This window comes from Lissotriton helveticus, chromosome 5_1, assembly GCF_964261635.1.
Source record: "Lissotriton helveticus chromosome 5_1, aLisHel1.1, whole genome shotgun sequence".
In the NCBI taxonomy this organism is placed as follows: domain Eukaryota; kingdom Metazoa; phylum Chordata; class Amphibia; order Caudata; family Salamandridae; genus Lissotriton; species Lissotriton helveticus.
The window spans coordinates 375,679,856-375,705,312 of record NC_136065.1 but is presented as its reverse complement, the minus strand read 5'-3'; the positions used below and the strand labels follow the sequence as shown (position 1 = coordinate 375,705,312).

The window sequence follows — 25,457 nt, the reverse complement described above, 5'->3', positions numbered from 1 at the left end:
AATACTTTTCTAGACTGTAGAAACGCTAGGCCTACAATGCTGAACCCTTGGATTAGAAGCAGGAGGCCTAGGGACGCCGTGTGCAGAGTGGGAACTCTCACGCGTAATGCGGGAACAAGTCTATGGATACTAGCAATTGCAAAGTTACTGTTCTCGGGCGAACCCGACTAGGTGGGTCGAAAACGAGAGTGGATCCGAACACTTAGGGTGTTGGACTATGCTGGAGCACCGGAGTACTCAGTTTACCTAGCCCAGGGGCTGCGGCTGCATAGGGTTCAAGTTGCGTCGGAAACCCTCGTTGAAGATCCGGGAGCCTGAAGAAAGAAGTTGCTGGCAGGCGGCCAGTGAAGAAGTTCGTGGTGATCCAAGCCTGGATCAGGGGAGAAGAAGACCTGTAAGCAGAGGGGACCAAGTTCTGAATCACTAGCCAGTGATTTAGGTGGGCACCAGGATGGCACCGGACGAAGTCACCTCGACCAGATGAGTGGGCGCTGCTGGGCTCTGCAGTCTCTCGTACAAGGAGGCGTTGTCGGCGACCAGGATGGAGGTGCGAGCTGTCCCACGAAGGTCTCTGCTGTCGACGTCGCTGGACCCAGGATTGGGGCAACAAGTCTTGGCAAATGCAAGCCCACGCGGTGGACTTAAAATGGAGTCTGGAGTGGACCAGGAGGGTCCAGGGTGCTCCTCTTTTGGAGGGGAGCAAGGGCTAGTCTGGAGCAACCAAACCAGCGGTGTTTGTCGTCGTGGAGCGTCGTAAGAGGGCCACTAGCCAACGGGCAAGTGACCTGGACAACGCGGTGAGCAGCAAAGAGCAGAAGGGCCCCACGCAGATCTCGTGGATGCAGGGGGGCTGAACTTCGGTGCTGGAGCTGCTCAGGGTCGGGGCTTCTCTTACCCCAAAGCACTCAGTCGAGGGTCACTCGGTGGTCGTGCTGGACAAGCGTCGTGCAGTCTTCAAAGATGGCCGGTCCCTCGAGGTCCCGTCACACCCACGGATCACAGCTGGGCTGATGATGCAGGTTGAGGTCAGGGGTGCCAGGGAAGCCGGTTCTCGTCATGCTGGGCAGTCTTGATCCGGAGGAGAGACTTTACAGCAGACCGCGATGCTTGGTTGGTGCCTGCTGCTGCAGGGTGACTACTCCTTAGTCACAAGGGAGAAATCTTGAGAAGAGTCTTGAGGTCCTTTCGTGGAAAGTTGGTTCAGGATTGAAAGATGATCTAATTTGGAAGGGGGCCAGTTCCTACCTTTATCCTGCAAAAAGGGGCTGGCACGCGACTAAGTCCTGCCCTATGGGTGGGACTAGGAGGGGGGTGGTTACACCCCTCTCCTTTGGCGGGCTTTCCCCAGATCAGGGGCTGGAGTGCCCCTGGAACTGGTTCAAGCCGGCCTATGCACAGTGAGCACCGGGGTGCCACTTGCAGTCACCTTCCTCTAAAGCCCTGCCTACCTAGGATACACAAAATCCTGTCTGGGACGGTGCTGGCACCGCCCCTGGCAGGAAACCCTTTGTCCTTGCCTCCTGTGCTGGGAGGACTCCCAGCAGCAGGAGGGCAGACTTGTGTCTCGGTGGCAGCATCCATCTTGTGGAGCTGAGGCTATGTCTGACTTTAACCGGGGTTACAGGTTACATACATGTCATGTCCCTCTAGAAGGGTGGAATGCTAACCCCGTCGCCAGAATTGGCGAGGGGTTAGTATTCCAATTCGTATGACACCTTACTCGACATGTTTTGATAATGTTATACCAAAGTTAGCATATGACCGCGAGGTACATAATGCACTTAAGAGTATATGGTATAGCGTTATCATGGAACAGCTATTAGGACTTGGTTTCGCAAGCTGCAAACGGGCTCAGCTCATGCCAGAGCACCATTTCACATTATTCCATGCACTCTGCCTTCAGGATTGTTAAGGCCTGCCATAGGAGTGACTGATAGGAATATATGTGTCCATTTTAGGTTTAGATATAGGAATACTATATCTAAAGCAAAGGGTGATTACACCACCTTGCCCCAGCTGTCGTGCAGCCAGTTGTGTCAGATTTGGATGGCCAGCCAGGGGTGGCATAATACATGCTGCAGCCCCTGGTAGGCCCTGGGTACACCTATGCCCTGGGTACCTAAGGTACACTGTACAGGGACTGATAAGGTGACTCAGTATCCAATTAGATATGTACCTAAGGTACATGGAATCCATTTTACAGAGAGAGCAGTAGGCCTGGGGTCCTGAATAGCAGGGCCCCAGGTCAACTAAGTCAGAAAACCAGCAAAACACCAGGCAAAAAGTTGGGGGCAACCATAGTCAGGGATCTACCTTCCTACACAGTGTTAATACTTTTGCACCGATTGATCTATTTGGTTCTATGGAATATACCAATATATTTTTCGGTAATCCAGTACGCTCCTGCTTTTGTTTGCATTTGATAGAACAGTAGGATTAAATGATCCATATAAAAGAAACCTATAATTCCTTCAGGAACATTGTGTTTTTTGCAATTGGTGTAATGGCACAGGCTCTATTGCTCCCTTATGGAGTAGGGCCTTTACTTCCTCCTTGAGCAGTTGCTGATGGTCTGATGACAGTGAGTTCGAGGTGGAATGTTATATCCAACACCCACTGGTCGGAGGCGATATTCCACCATGAAGGAAAAGAACTGTAGTCTTCCTTCAGCAGCTGTAGTGTGAAAGGGGGAATGGCAGGTAAGTCATGATTTTGTGGCATTGGCGGATGGTTTATTGAAACCGCCTCCATCTCTAGGATTAATGCCTCTGTAGGAGCCCCTATAGTATCCCCTAGGCAATGTATTCTGCGATTGGGGACGCTGATATGAAGTGGAAGTATCTGCGGATGTGGCTTTTGCTATTCCACGATACAGGGAACAATGAAAATCCCCTCATTCTGTACAGGTTTCTAACGCCACCATAGCTTTGGCTGTATCATTATCCATTTGAATTTTTTCAAGTAGAGTGTCTACTTGATGTCCAAAGAGGGCCATCAAAAGGAAGTGCAAGGATATTTTGTAGCGCTTCTGGCTTGAAACAACCTTGTGCCAGGAATGTCTTACGAGGACACTTTTGTTAATGCCTCATTCCGCTGAATCAGCTGCATCTAATGCACAGTAAATAGATTTATTAGCAATGAATTTGCCTTCTGAGGCAATCTCAAATTCATGTATTTTGTATTTTCCAAATGTTGAAGGAGCCCCTCCATTTCGTCCAAGTATGCCCTGTCATTACGTGAAAGGAGACCAAAGGATTTGGCTATTCTCCAATGGTTGCTTGATTGTGCAGCCACTCTCTACCTTGCAGCGTCTATTTTTCCAGCCTCGTTGTCTGGAGGAGGTGCCACACCAGATGTTTGTGAGTTCGTCCTTTTTCTTGCTGTTGCAACAACTAAAGATTCAAGTGGTAGTTGACCCCTTATGTATGTTGGGTCGGTAGGGGAAGATTTATGTTTATTTACCTACCCGTGTTGTAATGACATGTTTTTAACAGGGTCCTTAAAAATATCGATTGTATGTTTAATCATATCTTTAAGCATCGGCAAGTATTGTGCTGTGCGTTGAGTGGATGAAAGTTTCTCGAATAGGAAATGATCCTCCAGTGTTTTTTTTGTGGAGCTGAAGCACAAGTTACTACTTGTGTAACGATATATCTGTAAGAGACGCTAGGGCCCCCAGACGGGTCCGCTGGGCCCGAAGGCGCCGCCGAGCCCGTTGGAGGAGAGAGTTTCCTCATGGCCATGAGGAAGCGCTCGATCTCCGGCGACGCGTTCAGCCCAGGGACCGGAGGGTGTGGAGCTGCACGCGGCGCCCGCGACTGACGGAGCCGCGTGGGCGGTGTCACCCGAACCCCCGGCCGCATTGCGCGAGCGTCGGGGGGAGTCCGAGGAGCGATGACGCCGCTTGGACTTCTTGTGCCTCTTACCTGACGACGACTTCGACCCGGAGGAGTGCGGCCTACTCTCGGAGCTGTGATGGCTCCGAGCCCGCGACCTGTCCCTCGACCTCCCATGGGATCGGAACCTCTCACGGCGCGGGGCCGACTGCCGGAGTTCGAGGCGCCTACGGGACCGCTCCCGCCTGGCTTTCGAAGAGAGGGCCCGGCAGTCGGAGCAGGCCTTGTCGTCGTGGTCGACGCCCAAACACGACAAACAGACGCGGTGAGGATCCGTGACATCAGCCGGTCGCAATCGTCAAAGGTTTGAAGCCGGGCATCCCTAAAGGCACCGTGTCGGAGTCGAGAGACTCGAAATGGGATCAAAAAGGATCAAAAAGTTAGTCAAAAATGACTAGGGTTACTGCTTTTTCCAGATCTGCGCTTGCTGGCGCGGAAAAAAGAAGAACTGACGTCAGCACGCGGAGGCGGTGTCTAAGTACTCCGACGACGTAATCACGGCGCCCACGACGCAGACGACGGACGCGGAGCCGCAGACGACGCCTACCGACGCGCAAGGGTACTGCTACGCAAAAGTTTCCGGATCCAGTCTGACGCCTGGGGATATTCTAAGGTAAGGAATCTAATACTAACGTGTCTCTTTCAGATTCTTATGATATATCACTACACTACCTATGATGCATTAACCCCTTGCCTGCGCTGAACGTTCCGCTAATGCGGAACGTTCTATTGCGCGGGCGGGGCCGCGACGTCCGACGGACGTGCGGGGCCCTACCGAGGTAGTGCACGCGATGTCCGTTGGACGTCGCCAGCAGCAATGGGGTTAATATGTATTGGTATCGTCTGAAAGGGAAAGTTTTGCCGCATACAGATCCCGGGTCTGGGTCTGCAGGTGTATCTGTCACAAGTGTCCCACAAGTCATCTTGAGAGGGAGTAGAATATTGGCTCCTCAACATCCCCATGGTCTTCAAAAGAATGACTAGAACAGTCTGAAAAATAGTGCATGTCTGCAGGAGGTTAAAGTGGTGGAGAGTGCTGCCTTGGTGCCAGTGGACTAATGGGTGGTGCCCTTGTCCTGGTGGAAGGTCCTGAATTTAAAGTTATGGTCCCGAACTGTCGCCATGCGAGAAGGAGCGCCCATCCGCTACTAAGGCCAGTGCACAAGCCTCATGTTGGTACTCTTCACATCCAAAGTTGTCCGGAGTGTTGGCGCGTCTGGACATTTTGAGGCGTCTTGTGCACTGATTGTGCAGCGTATTCTTTGATCGGAAGGATTTACATGGCTCGCCAACCAACCAGATGGCCAAAAAAAAAAAAAAAAAATTTGAGTTGAGGACCAAGCGCATTCCAAGCAGGAGAAGGAGTCACCATACATCACTACTCGAAAGACTTCTTCGAAGAACAACAACTTCTCTTCCAGGGGATCCTCAACAATAGTCATACGCATATGAATATTGCCGCCCATGCGTGGGGACCCCGGAAACAATATATACATATATGTGAGAAACATGAATATATATATATATATATATATATATATATATATATATATATAAATCACAAATGTGGCCATCCATATAGAAAAGAGTTGAGCAATGCTACAAGAATTTCCTTTGCACACATATACATTCAACATGAAGCAGTGAAGAAAAACAAAGAGCATTTGAACTGCTTTAAAATGCAGCAGAAAAAACATACTCCTGCAAAGAGGAATGACAGCATTGCCAGCTCATAGGCTGCCTTGCATAAAATGTCTTTATGGGCAGGCTGAGAAGGGTAAAACGCCTTCTAGAGGCAGGTCTCCGGTGAAGTAGAGAAGGGAGAGAGCAAGATTGTCATCAGAAGTAAAGTTTCAGTTTGCTCTCCCTCAGCGTTGGGATCGGTGCTGAAAATTCCTTCACCGGCAGCGAAAACGTCGACAAGAAGACCATCGGCGGTGGGCTTGCCGTCGAGAGAACACCGGTCGTCGACGAAGACTGCAGGTACGTCACACCCTCCGTCGTCGTCAACTGGGCGATTATCAGTGTCGAGGAGCAGGTCTTCGCTGGTGTGGGCTCGCACAATGTCGAGAGTTCAATCTCCATCGCTACAGACATGCTCCGCCGTCGCCAGTAGAGCGGCGATCGGCATCGAAGCGGGCGTCTCCATCAACCAGGCGGCAGTCAAAGTCGAGACAGGCATAGTCGTCGCCAGGGGCGAGGCATTCGACACAGAAGCAGATTCCTCCGTTGTTGACCAGACGGCTTTCAACGTTGAGGACCAGATCTTTGTCAACGGTGAAGAAGGATTAGTCGTTCGGGACCCAAAGTTAAGTATTCCAGACGGCGGTCTCAGTCAATGTCAAGGAATGACACGACTTCGAGAAGGAGTTTTCTGTCAATTCACAATTTTACGTCTCCCAGACGCTCTGCGGCGAGGACGAGGTCTAGGAGGTAGATTGCTTCAACATCAAGACATTCGATGTTGAAGCGGGGTGAGAGGTCGACGGCGAGGAGATCCCTCTCGAAAGACTCACGGGTACTGGTTACATATAGTAATTTAACTCCCCTTCGACGTTGCATCGCTCCTCCAGGCATCGCTAAACGTCCAGAGGCAGCAGGGAGTCATTGCCTTTAGCGGCGAGCTCTCCTCAAGTGATTTTGACGAGAAGCTCTTCTTCTCTGTCTCCAGAGGCACCACAATCGCCAAGATGGCTTCTTCCTCTCAGCCATTGGCAGAAAGATGCTTCTGGGCAAACTCAACGGCCTTTGGACTATTCCAGTCTACTACACAGACCCCCGTTGGAACGATTAGTACAGGACGTGGACAGATCACCTGTTGCTCGGTCCAGGGATCGTCAGGACAAATCTCCGGAGCATAGGCCATCTCATGATCATCGGAAGAGAGCAAGAACACCGTCTTGGTCTACTTCTTCATCTCGCTCTTCAAAAAGGGACTATTTACCTACCCTTACGGATAGCCCTCTTCTAGAGCGTCACGGATCGATGACAAACACATTTCACGATGTCCTCACTAGAGGAGCACTGAAACTGAACATAGATATGTCAGCACCGCAGGCTTCCACCTCTATCATATTCGAGACTCTTCATCAATGGTCTATATCTAAACATTTGCTCCCAGTGGTTCCTGGTCTTACCGAGCCAGTGATGGACATTTTTCTCACTCCATCTTCGATTAAAGCTGCCCCAGTGAGGATTCAGAAAAAATATATGCCAGCTGCATCAGATCCTTTATTTTTAAAGTCAGATCCCCTACCAGACTCGGTGATCAGCGCGGCAGCAATGAGAACCCATGCAGTCGCCTCTTCCTCCTCTGTCCCCCCAGACAGAGTCGGGCCCAGGACTCTTGGGGAGAAAGGCGTGCGGATCTGCAGCATCTTTTTGAAGGTATCAAGTTTGGCTGCCCTGTTAGGACGCTACGACAGGTCCTTGTGGAATTCTTTGGAGCGTTTTAAGGAAAAGCTGCCAAAAGAGGACAGGCAAGATTTTGCGCAGATTCTCCAAGAAGGGGCACTGGTTTCTAATCAAGTAATTAGTACTGCAGCGGACGGAGCTTCTCTGGCTGCACATTTATATGCACACGGCATTTGTGAACGAAGGTCTTCATGGCTGCGACTAACCGTTTTAAAGCTGGAGTCTCAACATCGGATTTTAAATCTTCAATTTTCTGGAACATCTCTTTTTGGTTCCCATAACAATGAAGAGATGGCCAGAATTGGCTGTTGAAGGGTTCGTCTCCAAAGATGGTGAAGGAACATTTTCGGATTTGCCTAAATCTAGTTCGCCGACTAGGCCTTCACGTGAACCTGGACAAATCTGTCCAACAGCCCACTCAAACTCAACATTATCTGGGTGCCACCATATACTCCGGTATAGGAAAAGTATTTCCTTCGGAGGGACGACTGTTCGATGAAACAGAAGTGCAGCTCTCTGCTTCATGTACACCAACCATCAGTACGGCAAGTGGCCTCTCTTCTATGGTCGATGGCCTTTGCATATTTCTCATCCCCAACTCCAGATTGAGAATGAGACCTTTGCAACAAGTTCTGGAAGACAAATGGGACCAATCCTCAGGGCATTGAGAGGATCAGATTCTCCTCTCCCAAGCGGCGAAGTCATCCCTGATTTGGTGGACTCAACCAAAAAATCTTCTGGTGGGAGTGCCCTTCCACAAGTTTCTTCCACAGCAATCCCTGATCACGGATGCATCTCTCCAGGAATGGGGGGGGCACACTTGGGTTGCCTTCAAACTCAGGGCAGATGGTCGAGCAAGGAGCAGACCTACAATATAAACATATTAGAGTTGCAGGCAGTTCATGTAGCTCTCAAGGCATTCCAACCATCAATTCAGTCAGACTTGATTCTGATTCAAACGGATAATACAACCACCATGTATTACTTGAACAAAAAAGGTGGAACACACTCCCGCCCGCTGTCATTGGAATCCCAAGAGATCTGAAACTGGCTTCTGGCAAAGAATCTCTCGATCACAACGGTACACCTGCCAGGAGAACAAAACGTGCGGGCAGACGCTCGGCACTTCGAAGAACAAGAAGACTGGGTGCTCAACGATGATGTAGTGGCAGACATCTTCCGTCAATGGTTCTCAGGACTCACCAGTCTTTCTTACCAAAAGTGGTGTCTGACTTCCATGTTAACCAGACAATTTCCCTTCCTTCTTTTTTTCCCAATCCTGCTACTCCAGCAGAAAGGTCTCTTCAGTCACTTGACCTCAAGAGGGTTCTAAAATTCTATTTGGAGGGAACAAAATCCATTAGGAAGTCTGACCAATTATTCTTAAACTATAGTGTCGTCAGGACAGGTTTTCCAGCCTGCAAACAATACATCTCGAGGTGGATAGTGTCTTGCATTAAGCTGGCTTATCAGTTAGCGAACAAGCCTTTGTTGCCTTCCCCTAGAGCTCACTCCACTAGGGGAAAAGCAGACAGTAACTTTCTTGCATAATGTACCGATGGCCGAGATTTGCAAGGCAGCAACTTGGAAATCGGTACACACGTTTACTAGGCACTACTGCCTTGATTCTGACTCCAGAGCAGATACCCAAGTGGGCCAAGCCTCCTTGAGGAATTTGTTCCAATGCTAATTTCATTGGAGTCATGATATGTCTCAATCTTGTTGAGTTTATGCTTATCGTTTGCCCGCAGGTTGAGGGGATGGGCTTGCTATTCTATTCATATGCTTATGACTATTGATGAGGATCCCCTGGAAGAGAAGGATACGTTACTTACCTGTAATTCTAGTTCTCTTCCAGGGGTTTACTTATCAATAGTCATAAGCAACCCATCCGCCTCCCGGGCAAATGATTACGATAAATGTCATTTATTGTGCCCTGGCCTACGGGTCTCCGCAAATATAAACTGTCCTGTCACCCCTGAGGCATGATGGGAAGCTTCGGGTCATGGCTGCCTTAAAGGCACGGTGCCAGTTTATTCCGATGTGTTTTTTACGAGGTTAGCTTTTCAGCTTTTCACAATGAGTGTTTTATGCAAAGCACCTGTGAGCTGGCAATGTGGTCATTCCTCTTTGCAGGAGTATGTTTTTTTCTGCTGCACATTAAAGCAGTCAAATGCTCTTTGTTTTTCTCCACTGCTTCATGTTGAATGTATATATGTGTGCAAAGGAAATTCTTGTAGCATTGCTCAGCTTCTCTTTTCTATATGGACGGCTGCATTTGTGATATTGAGATATGTAGCTTCATATAGGTTTCTCACATATGTATATATTGCTTCCGGGGTCCCCGCGCATGGGCAGGAATATTCATATGCTTAAGACTATTGATGAGGATACCCCTGGAAGAGAACTAGGATTACAGGTAAGTAACTTATCCTTGCATACTTTCAAGCCCAACACTAGATGGCAGATCATGCTAAGTGTGTATCTACAGCTACACATGCCTCACATATACCTCAAACATGTACTACCAGCGGGACTGAGGGAACATGTCATGTGATGTATGTGAAGTCAGAAGGAAATTGTTGTGATTCCTTCTCCACTCTGAGTGTAACAAACCAGCTTTTTACCGACTTCGCAAAGGTGACACGTGTGTGAAAGGTAGGGGGGGTGGGGGGCAGGCTTGATCATACTCTTGAACACAGGAAGAAACTGGAGATGGAGGGCTGGCTGTCTCGTTTCTGAGCCTCTTTGGTGGTGCACGCTTGCAAGCGTCATCTGGTATTGCATGACCTGAAAGGCTAGTCTCTTCTTGGGACAAGTATCTTCAGTGCCCGAAGAGATTTTCCCGATGCAGGGATGATGATGTTTAATCTTTGATCAAGATCATCGTGAATCTTTGAAGAATGAGCCTGTTGGAGTCTTTGGAGTCGGCAGTGGAAGCTGGTATCAGCACAAACAGTGGATTTGGTGTTGAAGGAGGCAGGACGCTGACGGAGCCTCTGGCTTGGAAGTATGTTTCGATGTCTTGGCACCGACAGGATACTTTGAACTCTACTGTTTAAGGGGTTGGACCTCAGGCTGAATCCATTCCCAGCTTCGATGTCTTGCCTCCGTACCAACTGGAGCCTGAAGGAAGCATAGGACCTAGAGGTGGGAGTGACTTGTGCACGGGGCTTAATGCCAGACCCCTTTGGGAATGGTGCTCCCGCTCGGTGCAGAATAAAGAGCTTCACCTTCAACTATACTCACAGCTTTCGGGGTCGACTTAATTCAAGGGCTAGTGTTGACAGAAGTGAACTCAGCATCTTCATCACCCTCTTCTTCCGGTTCGGAAGAGAGCTGGAATTAATGACCTCTTGGCTGGGATTGGACACTTGGCGTCTTCTTCAACTTTGAGGGGGTCGGCTTTGCCAAAGAAGTCCGGCATATCTTCAATCGACCACGGCATACTGATGTGCACCCAGGGTTTGTCCCTCCATTGGCGACAGCTCTTCTTGCACCTAAAGGGCAAGCAGAAAGAACACCTAGCACAGTCAGGATTATGGAGGAGTCAAATTACAGACCTTGTGGAGATCGGCCATGGGGTATTTGTCGCGGAGAGAGCTTTTCCTGAAAGGCATCTGTTCAATCACCCTCTACGCTTCTACATTCTCTGGAATCGATGATGTAAGACAAGTGGAGGCCTGAAGGGGTGAGGGTGCTCAGGAAATTGGGGACCTGTTCTCTGGTACAGTCTCTAAAGTGCTTCAAGAGAGCAGGAAAGGGACAGTTGTCAATATAGAAAGCCTTCATGGTGACTGGAGTATAGGATCTGATAGTGTGGCCCTGAAGCAGCGAACATTGAAGATGTAGAGTCTGGTAGCACCGTTGGTACGCATCTGAACCAGATAGCAGAGAAGAAAAAAAAGATCTAATAATGGAGTTGGTGCTCATGCTCATTGCCAACTAAGGGCAGTCACATCATACTGTTTCAAAAGATTTCCTTGACCAAAAACAAACATCCAAATCAAACACTAGATTGCAGGAGTATGCAGAGCATGTGTATCTACGGCTACACATACTACGAACATAATTTAGACCTAATCTTCTGGTTCAGACTTTTCTCATACGAAATTAAATTAAAATAAAGCAGGGCAAGTGTCCTGTACAGCTCTAATGCCAATTAGCTCCATGTGGTTGCTCAGGGAGTACTCAATATAGCAATGCAATTAACACTGAAAAAAGATTAATACAGGACTACATTCAATTGTCTACCTAGACTTACCTCAAGTAAGCATCAAGTATAATCTTTACCAAAAGAGTAATACGCTTGTTTGAGATAATGTACCCATGCTTACCGCCAGAAGCTCCATCATGTCCACTTGCTTTTGAGAAACAGCATGAACGGCTGGGTCCTGTTTAAGAACAGAATGGTGTTCCGAGCGACACATTCCTGGAGGGGCACTGGGAAGAGAAGGATTTGCAACAAATAATGGCTGTTTTGGGCCTGCCTGAGTTTGGTGAATGGATGACAGGTCTTGCTTGATAGGTATAGCACCTGGTGAGGGGTATGATGTCTGAACCGTTTCCACCTGGGTCCGCTGAAGGTGCTGTATGTGCGTCTCCATCTGTCCTATGTGTCGGTTGACAGATTGGTGATGTGGCTGTTCTATTGCTGATGGGGCTGCTTTCAAGTCCTGTGATATCTGAGGTGTTTTACTGCGTACCGGCTGAGTACAGTGTGCGTGATCCCCTTCAGATAGACCCTGCATGATTGAAGGAGAAAGTAAGGTTATACCTACGGTTGTTTTCATAATCATGTCAACAATGACACCAGGGTCCTAAAAACAATGACAGGTTCATCAAACAAACACAAAGCGTGATGCTCACTTTGAATAACATAATACAGAATACAATAGTCTACTTTGCCTATTGCCCTGAATTACTGAGAGACTGTGTTTATTGGGGTTTGAGTATATCAGTCATCACTGAACAATTTCTGAGGTGGGTCCTGTTGCTTTCTACTGGTATACCAGGATCAGCAGTGTTCGTGAACTCTAACTTGATAATGAAGGAGCAACGAAATGGCTAGGAAGGAGTAGTTTTGCACCTTGAAGAATTTTCTAGATTTGCATGCTGTGCATGATTCCACCATCTAGTAATTGAGTCCAGAACTCTCCTCTTCTTCAGTGGTCCCTACTCTTTTTTATTGGTGTTGGGTGTCGACTGTCCTCATCATTTGGGGCTCAGTATAACCTCTCCTGATGTCAGACGCCCTCCTTGAAAGCCTCGATGTGTGGCCACCATCTTGAGATTCACCTCCCCCAGCGACCCTCTCTTTTTGATGTCCAATGGGCTTCCTCTTTGTTGTACTTTAAGACACGTGTTTACAAATCAATTACCTGGGGAGGAGAGTGGGCCGCATGTAAATCCAGAACATTTTTCAAGGTATGAAAGGATAAGTTACCTACCTGTAATACTAGTTCTCTTCCAGGGGTATCCTCATCAAAGTCATAAGCACTGAATATTCCCGCCCATGTGCGGGACCTCGGAAACAATATAAAAATATATATGGAAAAACATATATATCTCGCTCCACATATATGTATGTACATATATTATTTTTTCTCAGAACAATGTAGACCCAAAACTAAGGATAAACAATGTAATCACTCATACATGCACTGAAATTAGCAAGGAAATAAACACATTAGGTCTAATAGCCCTTGAACCTTGTGTTTTAATGAGTAAAAACACTCCTAAATCCTGAGAATTGCTAATAAATAGATATTGTTAGCCACAGGCTGCATTGAAAAGCAGTAACATAGAAAATGAAAGCATTTTCAACAAAAACTGGCACCGTGCCTTTAAGGCAGCCATGACCCCAGGCTTCCCATCATACCTCAGGGGTGACAGTTAGGTCAGTTGTTCTTTGCATAACCCTGAAGTCAGGGCTCAACCATAAGGAGACGTACAAATCTCATTTACCTGGGGAGGCGGTGGGTTGCTTATGACTTTGATGAGGATACCCCTGGAAGAGAACTAGGATTACAGGTAAGTAACTTATCCTTCTCTTCCAGGGGATCCTCATCAATAGTCTTAAGCACTGAATAGAATAGCAAGCCCATCGACCACCTGCAGGTAAATGAGAAGTACATGACCCAACCAAAAACCAATCATAACAGCCAAGAATTCAGCTGTTAAACAGATTCCGCAAGGAGGCCTGGCCTACCTGGGTATCTGCTCTAGTGTCAGAATCAAGACTAATGTCTGGTAAATGTATGGACGGACCTCCAGGTCGCCGCCTCAAAGATCTCAGACATGGGCACATTATGGAGAAAAGCCGCAGTCGCAGCTCTACCCCTGGTGGAATACGCCTTGGGAGAAAATCCGAGAGTCTTCTGCGCCAACTGGTAAGCAAGCTTGATACACGAAACGATCCATCTTGAAATAGAACGTTTCGAGGCTGCATGACCTGTTCTGATCGATCCATAGTTAACAAATAGTTGATCAGACTGACGTATAGACTTGGACCTATCCAGATAGAATTTTAAGACCCTTTTCAGGTCCAAAGAATGCAAAGCCCTCTCAGCTGGAGTAGAGGGATTGGGAAAGAAAGTAGGCAGAGAAATGGTCCGATTGACATGGAAATCTGACACCACTTTAGGAAGAAAAGACGGATGTGTCCTTAGTACGACTCTATTCAAATGAAATACAGTATAGGGTTCCTTGGAACAGAGCTTGGATCTCGCTCACCCTATGAGCTGACGTGATTGCCACCAAAAAAGCAGCTTTCCAGGAAAGGTGCTGCAAAGTAGCTTTATGAATGGGTTCAAAAGGAGGATCCATTAGCTTAGATAGCACCAGGTTCAGCTCCCAGGGAGGAGAAAGAGGACGCACTGGAGGGTAGACTTTTTTCAACCCTTGCAGGAAGTCCTTTGCAGCTGGCAACTGTAAAAAAGAAGGTTGAGAAGGTGACCACCTATAAGCTGTTATAGCAGCTAAATGCACCTTAATAGAATTAACCTTTAAACCTGCCTTAGCCAGATACAATAAATAGGGAAGAACTGCTTCTTCCGGACTCTTAATAGGATTATGACCATTTTGCATACACCACATATAGAAGCATTTCCATTTATTGCATAAGAATGTCTTGTGGAAGGACGTCTCGCCTCTTTTAGGATGGACATGCAGTCCTGAGGCAGTCCTAGATGGCCGTATTGTATGACCTCAGGAGCCATGCTGCCAAGCTCAGTGACGGAAGGTTGGGATGATGAATCCTCCCGTTCATCTTGGATAACAGGTCCGGCCTGCATGGCACCCTCATGTGAGGAGTCACTGACAGGTGAAGCAGGTCCGTGTACCACCATTGCCTCGGCCAGTCGGGGGCAATGAGGATCATCGTTGTGCACGAGTGTGTCAGCTTGCTCACCACCTTCGGGATCAACGGAAGGGGTGGAAAGGCGTACACAAATTCCCCTGACCAGTCTATCAAAAGGGCATTCCCTTTCGATCCTGGTCGGTAAAACCTTGAGGCGAAGTCTCGGCATTTGGTGTTTTCGTCGTCCGCGAACAGATCTAGGTGGGACCACCCCAAGACTGGAAGATGTTTTCTACTACTGCGTCGTTGAGTCCAGGTTTCCCTGTCTTCGAAATGCAGGCTTAGTGCGTCCGCCCTCACATTCTGTTCTCCTGGGAGGTGGACTGCTGTGACAGACAACTTGCGAGCCAGAAGCCAATGCCAGATGCGTTGGGCTTCCAATGAAAGAGTCCTTGAGCGTGTTTCCCCCTGCTTGTTTAGGTAGTACATTGTGGTGGTGTTGTTTGTCTGTACTAATACTGAAGCTTCTTGAAGCGAGGGAAGGAACGCTTTGAGGGCTAGGTGGACTGCTCTCAACTCTAACATGTTAATGTGGTAGGTACTTTCTTTGGAATACCACAGACCCTGCACTTGGAGCTGACCCATGTGAGCGCCCCAGCCTTGCAGAGAAGCATCTGTGATCAACGTCTGTGCAGGAGGAGGTTGATGGAACAGAACTCCCACCTGCATATTCTGCTTCTTTGTTCACCACGGAATGGAAGCTCAAGCTGCTTCGGACAGAGTAATCTGGTCGTCCCAGCGAGCTGACTGCTGATCCCATTTGTCCACCAGATCCTGCTGAAGAGGATGCATCCGAAGTCTGGCATTCGGGACCAGGAAAATGCATGATGCCATCGACCCTAGCAGGGAGGCAATTTTCCGCACTTTCTGAGCCTTGTTGCGAAGTACCAGCTGACACTTCTGAGTTATAGAACAGTGTCTCTCCTCCGAAGTAAACACTTTTCCTACCTCGGAGTCTAGCAGAGCTCCTAGGAAGTGAATCTTCTGGGTGGGCTGAGAGACTGACTTGTTAAGGTTGACATGTAGTCCCAGCCACTGACCGAGCTGGATGCAGGTCTGGAATTGACTTCTTACACTGTCTGGGGAAGGACCTTTCAACAGCGGATCGTCCAGGTATGGGTACACGAAGACCCCCTGCGGCGTAGTGCAGCCGATACTACCGCAACACACTTCGTGAACAACCGGGGATCCGACTTCAACACAAACGGAAGGACTTTGAACTGGTAGTGGGAGGTCCCCACCCGGAACCGAAAAAAACTCCTGTGCTTGAGGTGTATTGGGACATGAAAGTACGCATCTTGTAGGTCCAGCAAACACATCCAATCTCCCCTCCGGAGATGTGGATATATTTGGTGCAGCGCCAACATGCAAAACATTTCTTTTTTGACATGCAGGTTGAGTGTTCTCAAGTCCAGAATGGGTGTGTATTCTGCCTTTTGGCCCTTTTTTCTGACCAGAAAATATCGTGAGTACACTCCTTTCCCCCTTTGAGACATTGGCACCCTCTTCATAGCTGACTTTTTGAGGAGTGTAGCTACTTCCTTTTTTAAAAGGTGTAGTTGATGATTTGATGTTGGCATTGGAGGAACTGAAGGAGGCAAACGATGAAAACGAAGACCGTATCCATTCTGAAGCGTAGTCAACACCCAACGGTCTTTCTTAATGGCTTGCCACTCTGCCATGTGATGCGCGATGCTTCCCCCCACTGGAGTGGTCGACAGCGCTGGGGGAAGGAAGGACTCATTGCTTGGACTGGGCTTTGTTGGAATTGTTGCCATGGCGCGGATTCCCTCCTCTTCTGGAATTACGCCTGCCTCTGAACTGAGCCTTCTGCTGTCCTTGCTGGTCTTGACTCTTCTACCAGTGAGGGTTTTGAACCAGCTGTTCAGAAGAGCCCTTGTTGTAGAAGCGATATTTCTTTTTGAACTCCTTTTTCTCAAGCCCTACGGCCTTGAGAGTGTCCAACTCTGCCTTCATGCGCTGCATTTCCTCATCAGTACTTGCCCCAAACAATGAAGTTCCTGAAAAAGGCAAGTTCAAGATCCAAGCTTGGGCCTTTGGTTTCAAAGCTGTGAGACGCAACCACGAGGATCTCCTTGCAGATATTCCATGCGCATAGTCATGAGCTGCGAGGGTAGCTCCGTCCGCTGCGGCACTAATGACTTGATTTGAGACTTGGCTGCCTTCCAAGAGAATCTCGTCAAAGTCTTTACGGTCTTCCTGCGAGATTTTCTCCACAAAACGCTGCAGGGAATCCCACAGGGACCGATCATAACGCCCCAAAAGGGCTTCCGCATTGGACACCTTGAGAAACGAGGCTGCAGTATTACAGACTCGTCTTCCCTACGAATCCTGTGACTTGCTCTTCTTATCCGGAGGTACTGTGGAGGAGGAGGCTACCACACCGGACTTTTTTGTCACTGCGATGATGACTGAGTCTGTGGGAGGATCAGCCCTTAGGAACAGATCCTCCTCTGGCGAGCGGTACTTTTTGAGAATCCTCGCCGGAGCAGTCTTTATCGTTGCTGGAGTGAGGAATACCTCCATCACTGGCTCTATAATCCCAGGCACCAAAGGCAACAGAGGCTTGGGTGCAGACCTGTGATGCAGGGTTTCAAAGATCACCGAGGTCTTGATCTGGGGAGCTGTCAAGGGCACTCCCAGTTTCAGAGATCCTCTGCCCAGAATGTCCTGAAAAGTGAAGATGTCATCAATTGGGGATATCCTTGATGGAGGAGTGTCCGTTAAAGGAGGCGAGTAATCTCTATGCGAGCGGGTAGGAGAAGATGTAGTTGGGGATCTTTGTTCCCTTCTCCTGCTCCTAGATCTGGTTCTTCGCCTGCTAGAACACACCTGGGAGCGTGATCTGTCTCTGGGTCTAGGAACCGGCCTGTATTCTTGCATCCTGGCCGCTGTTTCTTTGTCTGGAGCCCAGTGATGATGAGGCCTATTCCATCTTGGAGACAGCCTGATGGAAGGTGACTTCTGTGCGTTGTCTCTCGCTGGTGAACGTGCAGGAGGTGTTACATCCTTTTGCCCATGCAGCGAACGTGCAGGGGAATGCCTTGATCTCTCACTGCCGGATGAATAAATGACCATACCTGGAGAATGATGGTGAGAAGAGCCTGACGAGGATAAAGAAAGGCTCACAGGAGGCGAAGGGGATCTTGTTTAACTCCGAGAACCACGATCCTCTAAAGCTCTCTTCCGCTTAGCAGGATGGCTCATGCTCACTGGAGAGCGCTCCATTGATCTAGATAGTCCCCCCTAAGACAGATTCTCCTCTCCTTCCGCTGCTGAAGCCGATCTTGGAGACCCCTGCGACTGAGGCCCATGACCTCGAGACGGAGTTGGCAAACTCAACGTCTTGGTCTGCTGCGACACTGCTGGTTGAGACTGTGCCAAGGGTTGACAAACTCTCTGCGGAGACTCTGTCCTCTGGGATCATGCTGGAGAGACTTGTCCCGACGACATATGCTTCGACGTCGAATGCCGGTGAGGTGACATCGACGGAGGCCTTCTTGATGCCGATCGCCGACGGAGGGTGTCTCGACGCTGATCGCCTATGACTGGACTCCGATGAATGCCTCGACGTCCAGCGCTGATGTCTTGGCGATGGAGGATGCCTCGACGTCGAGCGTCGATGACTGGACGCAGACGGAGGATGCCTCGACGTCGAGCGTCGATGACTGGATGCCGACGGAGGATGCCTCGACGCCGAACGCCGCTGGCTGTGCGACGACGGAGGAAGCTGCGACGTCGAAGACTGGATATGAGTCTTCGACGGCAGCTGTCTCGACGTCGAGCTCCTATGCGCAAACGGAGAACTCTCTCTCGACGCTGCCCGGTTGACAGCAGCGGAGTTACCCTGACTCTTGATGCTGAAGTCTTCGTCGTCGAAGGAAGGTGGCTCGTCGTCGGCAACTTTGACGCCGATCCAGACGCCGAAGGAGAGCAAGTCGGGACATCTCTCGACGTCGATCGCGTCCTTCGCTTTTTCTGCCTCTTAGGAGACCTACCTCTCTCTGAAAGACCATAAATTCAAATTCTTTCTCTATCTTTGAGGGTTCTCCTTGACAAAGTCTTGCAGTGTTCACATTTTTCTGCAGAATGTGTCTCAGGGAGACGGAGGATACACACAGGATGTGTATCAGCCCTAGCCTTCTTCCCACAGGAAGGGCAGGGGTCAAAAAGCGAAGGCATTTTGACAAATTAACCTTTTTTGAAACTCAAAAAAGGCAGTAGTATCTCTCTAAGGTCAAAAACCGTCGAGTGAAATCAAAAATTGAAGAAAAACACCAAGAATTTCTGCCAGAAAGTCAAAAAAAGGTGGGAGCTGTTAAACCAGGGTCCTGACAGAAGGAGCCGGAAAGAACAACTGACCTGTCACCCCTGAGGCATGATGGGAAGCCTGGGGTCATGGCTGCCTTAAAGGCACGGTGCCAGTTTTTGTTGAAAATGCTTTTATTTTCTATGTTATTGCTTTTCAATGCAGCCTGTGGCTAACAATGTCTATTTATTAGCAATTCTCAGGATTTATGAGTGCTTTTACTCATTAAAACACAAAGTTCAAGGGCTATTGGACCTAATGTGTTTTTTATTTCCTTGCTAATTTCAGTGCATGTATGAGTGATTACATTGTTTAGCCTCAGTTTTGGGGCTGCATTGTTATGAGGAAAAATAATATATGTACATACATATATGTGGAGCGAGATATATGTTTTTCCATATATATTTTTATATTGTTTCCGCGGTCCCGCACATGGGCGGGAATATTCAGTGCTTATGATATTGATGAGGATCCCCTGGAAGAGAATTACTCCTTCAGGTAAGAAACCATTTTGTTTTCCAGTGTGAATCTTTTCTTGATTTGCATACTGTGAAACTGATTTCATAGTGTTCTCTTCACTGTGGTGGCTGGGCTGTAGAGGAGATTGAGCTTGTAAACAAATGCTTTAGTACTCTCTGCCCTACTTTTGCTTTGATGTTCCATCTGTCGTACAGTAGTGTTTTGTGAATGTGTATACTGACTACCATGTGGCTGTCATAAATGTTGTTTTTCGGAACATTTGCTAAGAAAGCTATTGTAGCTCCTTTCTTTCGTGTCTATTGCGCTCTTCGTTTAGTCTCTTGCTATATGACAAGTTTATTGTGACATATTTGAATTGTCTCAGTTATCCACCTTACAATGGTGATCTTGGTGACCGGTTTCCCTTTATTGTTGTCTGTGAATGATACAAAGAACTGCTTCCCTTTAGGGATTGGCGTTGTTCTCTCTATAGAACGCTTATCCTGCCAAGCGCCTAGAGTATGCAGTGCTCTTTCTGCCAGAGTATTCAGCTATTTGAAAAAACTTGGTATTTGAATTGTCTGATTTTTGTGGAAGTGAGATATGATCTTTGTTAGGAACGGACGGTTGGTCCTCATGACCACTCCATCCTTGAGTATTTGCATCCTGTATTTTGTCTGCAGTTTACTTACTCTTTTTTTTTTTTACAGACTTTATTGAGTTTCATACAAGGAATATAGGCCGTGATATCTCGACCCGGTCAATCAAACAGTTGAGCAACAAGTTACTTGGAGCATAAGTAGAGCAATACTGCAGTTTGCTTACTCTATGGAGCGATGCCATTGCAATTAGAAATTAAGGTGGCCCTGTGCAGTTGGTCACATGTGTCTTTCATTGTTTGTGTCAAAACCAAGTTTAGGTTCTGTGTAGGTGCACTCCTTAATGGGACTATTCTTTTGGCCCCCTTCCAGAAATATTTTGATCACTGGTGTAGTGAAGAAGCTTTTCCCTATTTAGCCCCTTGTCTAGGTCAGTATTGCTTCTATGTGTAACTTTATTGATGAAAATGTTAGCATGCTGTCTAGATGCAAGGCGTCTGATAACTGTATTGTCCCGTGCATTGCCCTGAAAAAGGCCAGATCTCTGGCACCACCTTGTGTATCTCTCTCATTTGGCTGTGTAGCCTTTCCTTGTGGTCAGTCTACCTGCTTCCTTTAAGTCAACCATTGCTTTTTAGGGGAGTCCAGGATGTCCGAACTCCACCTCTACAGGAGTCATACAGCTTGACTCTGCATTTGAGTTCTGGGTGGAGAATCTTCCCCCTTTGAATGAAAAGCAGGTCTTGTGACGCTGGTAGTCTCTGCATATTTTTGTCTAAGAACCAGGTTTGTCTCGCCCACTGGGGGACGATGAGCATCAAAGTCACCAGTGATTGTCTGCATTTGTTGATCACTATTGGGAACAGTGGGATTGAGGCGAAAGTAAATATCCCAGATCAAACTATCGACAGTGTTACCGACTCGTAGTTTTGTTTTCAAAATGTTTTGTGTTTTTTTAAAAGGGTTCTTGCTCTGGAATGCTCTGGAGCATGGGTAAATACTGGCTCTTACTCTGTGAGGGTTCCAATGACTAGTAAAACACATGTCTGACACTTGTCCTCCTGCAAGTGGACCTCATACTGGTCTGCTTCTCTCTTTATTATCTGGTTGTTCATTACGATATAGTCTTGAGGCAAAGGCCTTGACAGGTATGTAGTATTCAGTGGTCATTGGCCCTCGAGTCCTGGACCCTTATTTTCCCAGAAACAGGCTTTGGGACTCTGGATTCTCTTCCTCGTAGAATATCTCCTGTGACTCTGGAGTCATTGAAGGTTCCAAGTTCCCCAGGTCATTCACCTCTTACGTGTATTGCATCAAAATCCTTTTTTTGGAGGAACGCTGACATTTTGGCCTGGAGTCATCTTTTCTTCCGCTTGGTCGCTTGCTCTTCGGCATAGTGAGGCTGTCTCTTTTTCGGCGCCGAGGCCTTTGATGTGTTTAGACTACCGCCTTAGTTTTTTCTTGACATTGGTCATCCTTCGACGCCTGCGTCTTTTCAGTGGAAAGTTAACATGGGATGTCCTTGGTGTGGTACCTGAGGGGTTCTTTCAACATCTGCTTGCGTTCGGGCAGTGAGACCGTCAGCACCAAGGCAACTTTTGGGTCTCTAATGCCAGATAGAGACACGCAAACACGGATTCTTTAGTGTTGCTTGCGGTAGCTTTTTTTGGTCTTTCCTGTGTTCCTGCTTGACAATCGATGACTGTTTTGACGTCCGAGCCCTCTCCCTCAACTCCTTCGGTGTTGCTGTCCTCCTTGCTACTCAATCAGAGGTCTACAAGGAACAGAGTTTCTTTCTGCCTCTGCGTGGCACAGTGTGCTTGCCTTGCCTTGCCTTTACCCTTGTACTTAGTGCTTGAATTCTGCACAGGCCTCACAGTGCTTGGAGCTGTGGTCTCGCAGGAGGCAAAGGTTGCACACTTAATTGTCTTTCTGAGCAAACTTGAGGTGACACTCCATTGCAGAAGCGGAAGGGTGGGATATCAATGTCACTTAGAGCAGTGGGCCTGCCTCTCCATTTATTCTCCTGTCGTCCTTCGCCGGTTAACCTTGTCCTCTCTTACTTCTCTGTTGAAAACAGGCTGGAATCCCCCCTAAGTCAGATCTCTTTCCTATTGCTTTATCGATGTTTTTGTACCTCTGGAACTTCGAGTTTGCTTTCAATGAACCTTAGATGTATCCTTCTGTTGAAGATTGGAGTGTTCAGCTCAGCTTCAAGACCCAACAGCGAAAAAAAGAATCTGAAGATGGTGGCCACGCGTTGGGATTTCCAGGGAGGGGCGTCTGACATCAGGAGAGGTTGGACTGTGCACCAAATGGTGAGGACAGTTGAATGCCAAAACAAAAAAAAGAAGAAAAAAAAGGACCACCATACAGGGAGAGTTCCAGACCAAAACACTAGTGGGGGGTGGCAAAACCTCTGGGCACTTGACTGTCTAGAGTAAGACACTTAAGTCTTTCTCTAGGAGTAGGTAGGGGTGGTCAGATACAGCATAACACATAAAACACAAACTGAGTGTTAACATCAGTACTATTTCTTCAAAGAGCAGGAATTTGTATGGGTAGCCAGAACAGATGTTAGACTAAAGATGCACACAGAAAACTATAAGGTGAAAGAATGTTCTGTGACAGCATCCAACCTCACTTGTATAGGAAATATTTAAGCTGGCATTTGTCACAGCTTTACCACTAAAATGACAGTAGGAAACATTACCTAGCTGTAACAATAGTTATTCAGCAAGGAATCATGCCTAGCTTCTCTGGGGACCTTTGAAGAAAAGTTATTTAATGAGTCTATTTTTTACCTCCTACTTTTCTCAAATATTTAAAATACAAAATCAAGAAAAAATCAATCAAAACAGCAATGCTCACCAAATCTGGTAACTACATCATTTAAAGGCCGTTTGACAGGGAGTGGCATTTTGGCTGCAGCAGATCAGTCCCCTGGCACCATTTTTCTGGATAGGCCACTCATTAACATGGGAGTAATCCTCACTGGAGAGCTACTGTTATCGAAAAGTAACTTTCCTGTTACCAGTAAGGAATTTTCCTAGATTCATAAAGTTACAATATGTGTTACTGTAAAGGAGTACCTACCCTCAAAGATATGAATTTGGACAGCATAATTATGCAAATTGCTTTACAGAACACTAGTCTCACTTGAACGTCCACTCATGCATTAGAATATGACCAGAAATTGTGATATAAAGAGCACACAAGTGCAGGACAGTCTCTACCTGCTGTGGCGTCCTAAGGATTTTAAGAAAAATCACCCACTATCTCCCCCTAGAAGCTCGCAAACAGGTCGCGTTGGCTCTTGTAGCCTCCCGGCTGGACTACTGCAATGAACTATATCTAGGTATTAACAACGGCTTGGTCCAACGCCTTCAGATCGTGCAAAATGCAGCGGCCCGTTTTGTCATAGATGCCCCGAAGCGCTCGTCAGGCTCTGCCATCAGGAGGAACTTGCACTGGCTCCCCATGCAGGCCAGGATTAACTTTAAGGCCCTCTGCTTTACGCATCGCGCCCTAAACGGGACTGGGCCGAAGACATTCGTTCCCTTGTGTCCCATTATGTCCCCGGCAGGGCTCTTCGTTGGGCCAACAAAAATCTCCTGACTGTCCCCAGAGTCTTCAAGGTCAGATGGGGTGGAAGGGCCTTCCGTTCCCTCGCACCCATACTGTGGAACACGCTCCCTGACGACCTCAAGGGTCTTGCTTCTCATGCCCTTTTCCGCAAAGCACTCAAGACCTGGCTCTTCTGAGAAGCTTACCTGTGATCTGCCCACCTCTTCTCAAACAGTTGTACCATCTTTTAGCACCTTGATGCCTATGGGTTTAGTTGCGCTCTACAAATCCATAATTCATTCATTCATTCCTTCAGGAAAGTGCCTATTTTTGACATGGTCACCCCCACTTTCACCTCACTAGTAAGGATGCTTTTGATTGGAAGTGCACTGGGACCCTGATAACCAGGGACCAGTGCTCTTTCACTAAAATTATACAAATGTTAATTGTAACCCAACTGGCAAGGATTTGAGCACGTCGTAAGTCCCTGGCAAATGGTACCCCTGGTACCCAGGGCTTGGGTACTAAAGACGATCCCTAAGGGCTGCAGCATGCATTATGCCACCCTAAGGGAACAACACACAAACTACATACAGATTGCCATTGCAGGATGTGTGAAATGGTGCAAACCATTTCTAAAACACAACACGGCCCACTCCCTGTGTGCAATGCCAAAATACACTACGTGCTCTATGTAAGTCACCCCTTGTAGGAAGCTGGCTCTGTATATAATATACCACTAGGTATTTATACCTTGTAGAGTCCAAAGATTCCCCCAGAAGTGTACATGGCCCAAAGCAAACCTAAGATGCTCTATTAGTGATAGTGTGGTCAAGCAGCCTTAGGCCTTACACAGAAGAGAGCAAGACATTTATTGCACACACGTGACCAATAACTGACAACTCAAAAAGGAGATCCACACCAAATTTATAAAAAATAAGCTTTGTTTGTACCAAGATCTTCGTAATAAGGTAAGTACGTATTCAAATAAGGAATATGCAACTTACCAGTATGCATCTGTTCTTGGCATGTAGAGCTGCAGAGTAGTACATTTAGCAATAGATCGCCACCTGGTGTTGGGCTCGGATGATTGCAGGTTGTTGTTGTCTTCTTGGAAGAAGTCTTTGTAGTCATGAGATAGGTGACTCCTACCTTGGACAATACTGCGCATGGTCATCGACTCCATCCTCAGATTATTTTTCGCCATGATGGGAAATGATGGAGTTAGTAGAAGAAAAGAGAAAAGGATGTCCATGCGTGTGCATCTAAGTAAGATGAGTACTGGAACGGATACAAGTCCCGGGGAGGCGGGAGGGCATGTACATCTCTGCAGCTCTACATGCCAAGAACAGATGCATACTGGTAAGTAGCATATTCCGTTCGAGGCATATGAGCTGCAGATTGTACATTTAGCAACGATTGTGCAGCAGTGTCTTCCCTAGCGGGGGTCGCTTGTATCCGTTGCAGCATACTGAAATAGTGTTTTAAGTACAGCTTGGCCTACTGCAGCTTGCTGCTTGGCTTGCACAAAAACACAATAGTGTTTAGTGAAGGTGTGTATTGTAGACCATGTTGCTGCTTTGCATATGTCCTCTAATGGTATGTTTCCTAAGAAAGCAATAGAGGCTCCTAGTTTGCGAGTGGAGTGCGCTCTGGGGGGAACTGTTAGTGTACGTTTCGCTTTTTGATAGCATATTTGAATACACTTTACAATCCATCTGGCAATTCCTCCTTTAGAGATGGGATTGCCTTTGTGTGGGGGAGAGAAAGATACAAATAGTGGTTTTGTTTTTCTGAAGGATTTTGTACTGTCTGTGTAGTATAGTAGAGCT

At 47.6% G+C, this 25,457-nt stretch overlaps 1 protein-coding gene across 6 annotated transcripts in view; it reads right to left on the bottom strand.

The window, feature by feature from the left end:
* SPEN (spen family transcriptional repressor) overlaps nt 1-25,457 on the bottom strand; it is a 451,658-nt gene that overhangs the window by 60,697 nt on the left and 365,504 nt on the right. For all 6 annotated transcript variants that reach the window (XM_078642529.1, XM_078642530.1, XM_078642531.1 and 3 more), the window contains one exon: nt 11,648-12,055. In XM_078642529.1, coding sequence (XP_078498655.1) covers nt 11,648-12,055 — 408 coding nt within the window. The remainder of the gene's footprint in view (nt 1-11,647; nt 12,056-25,457) is intronic.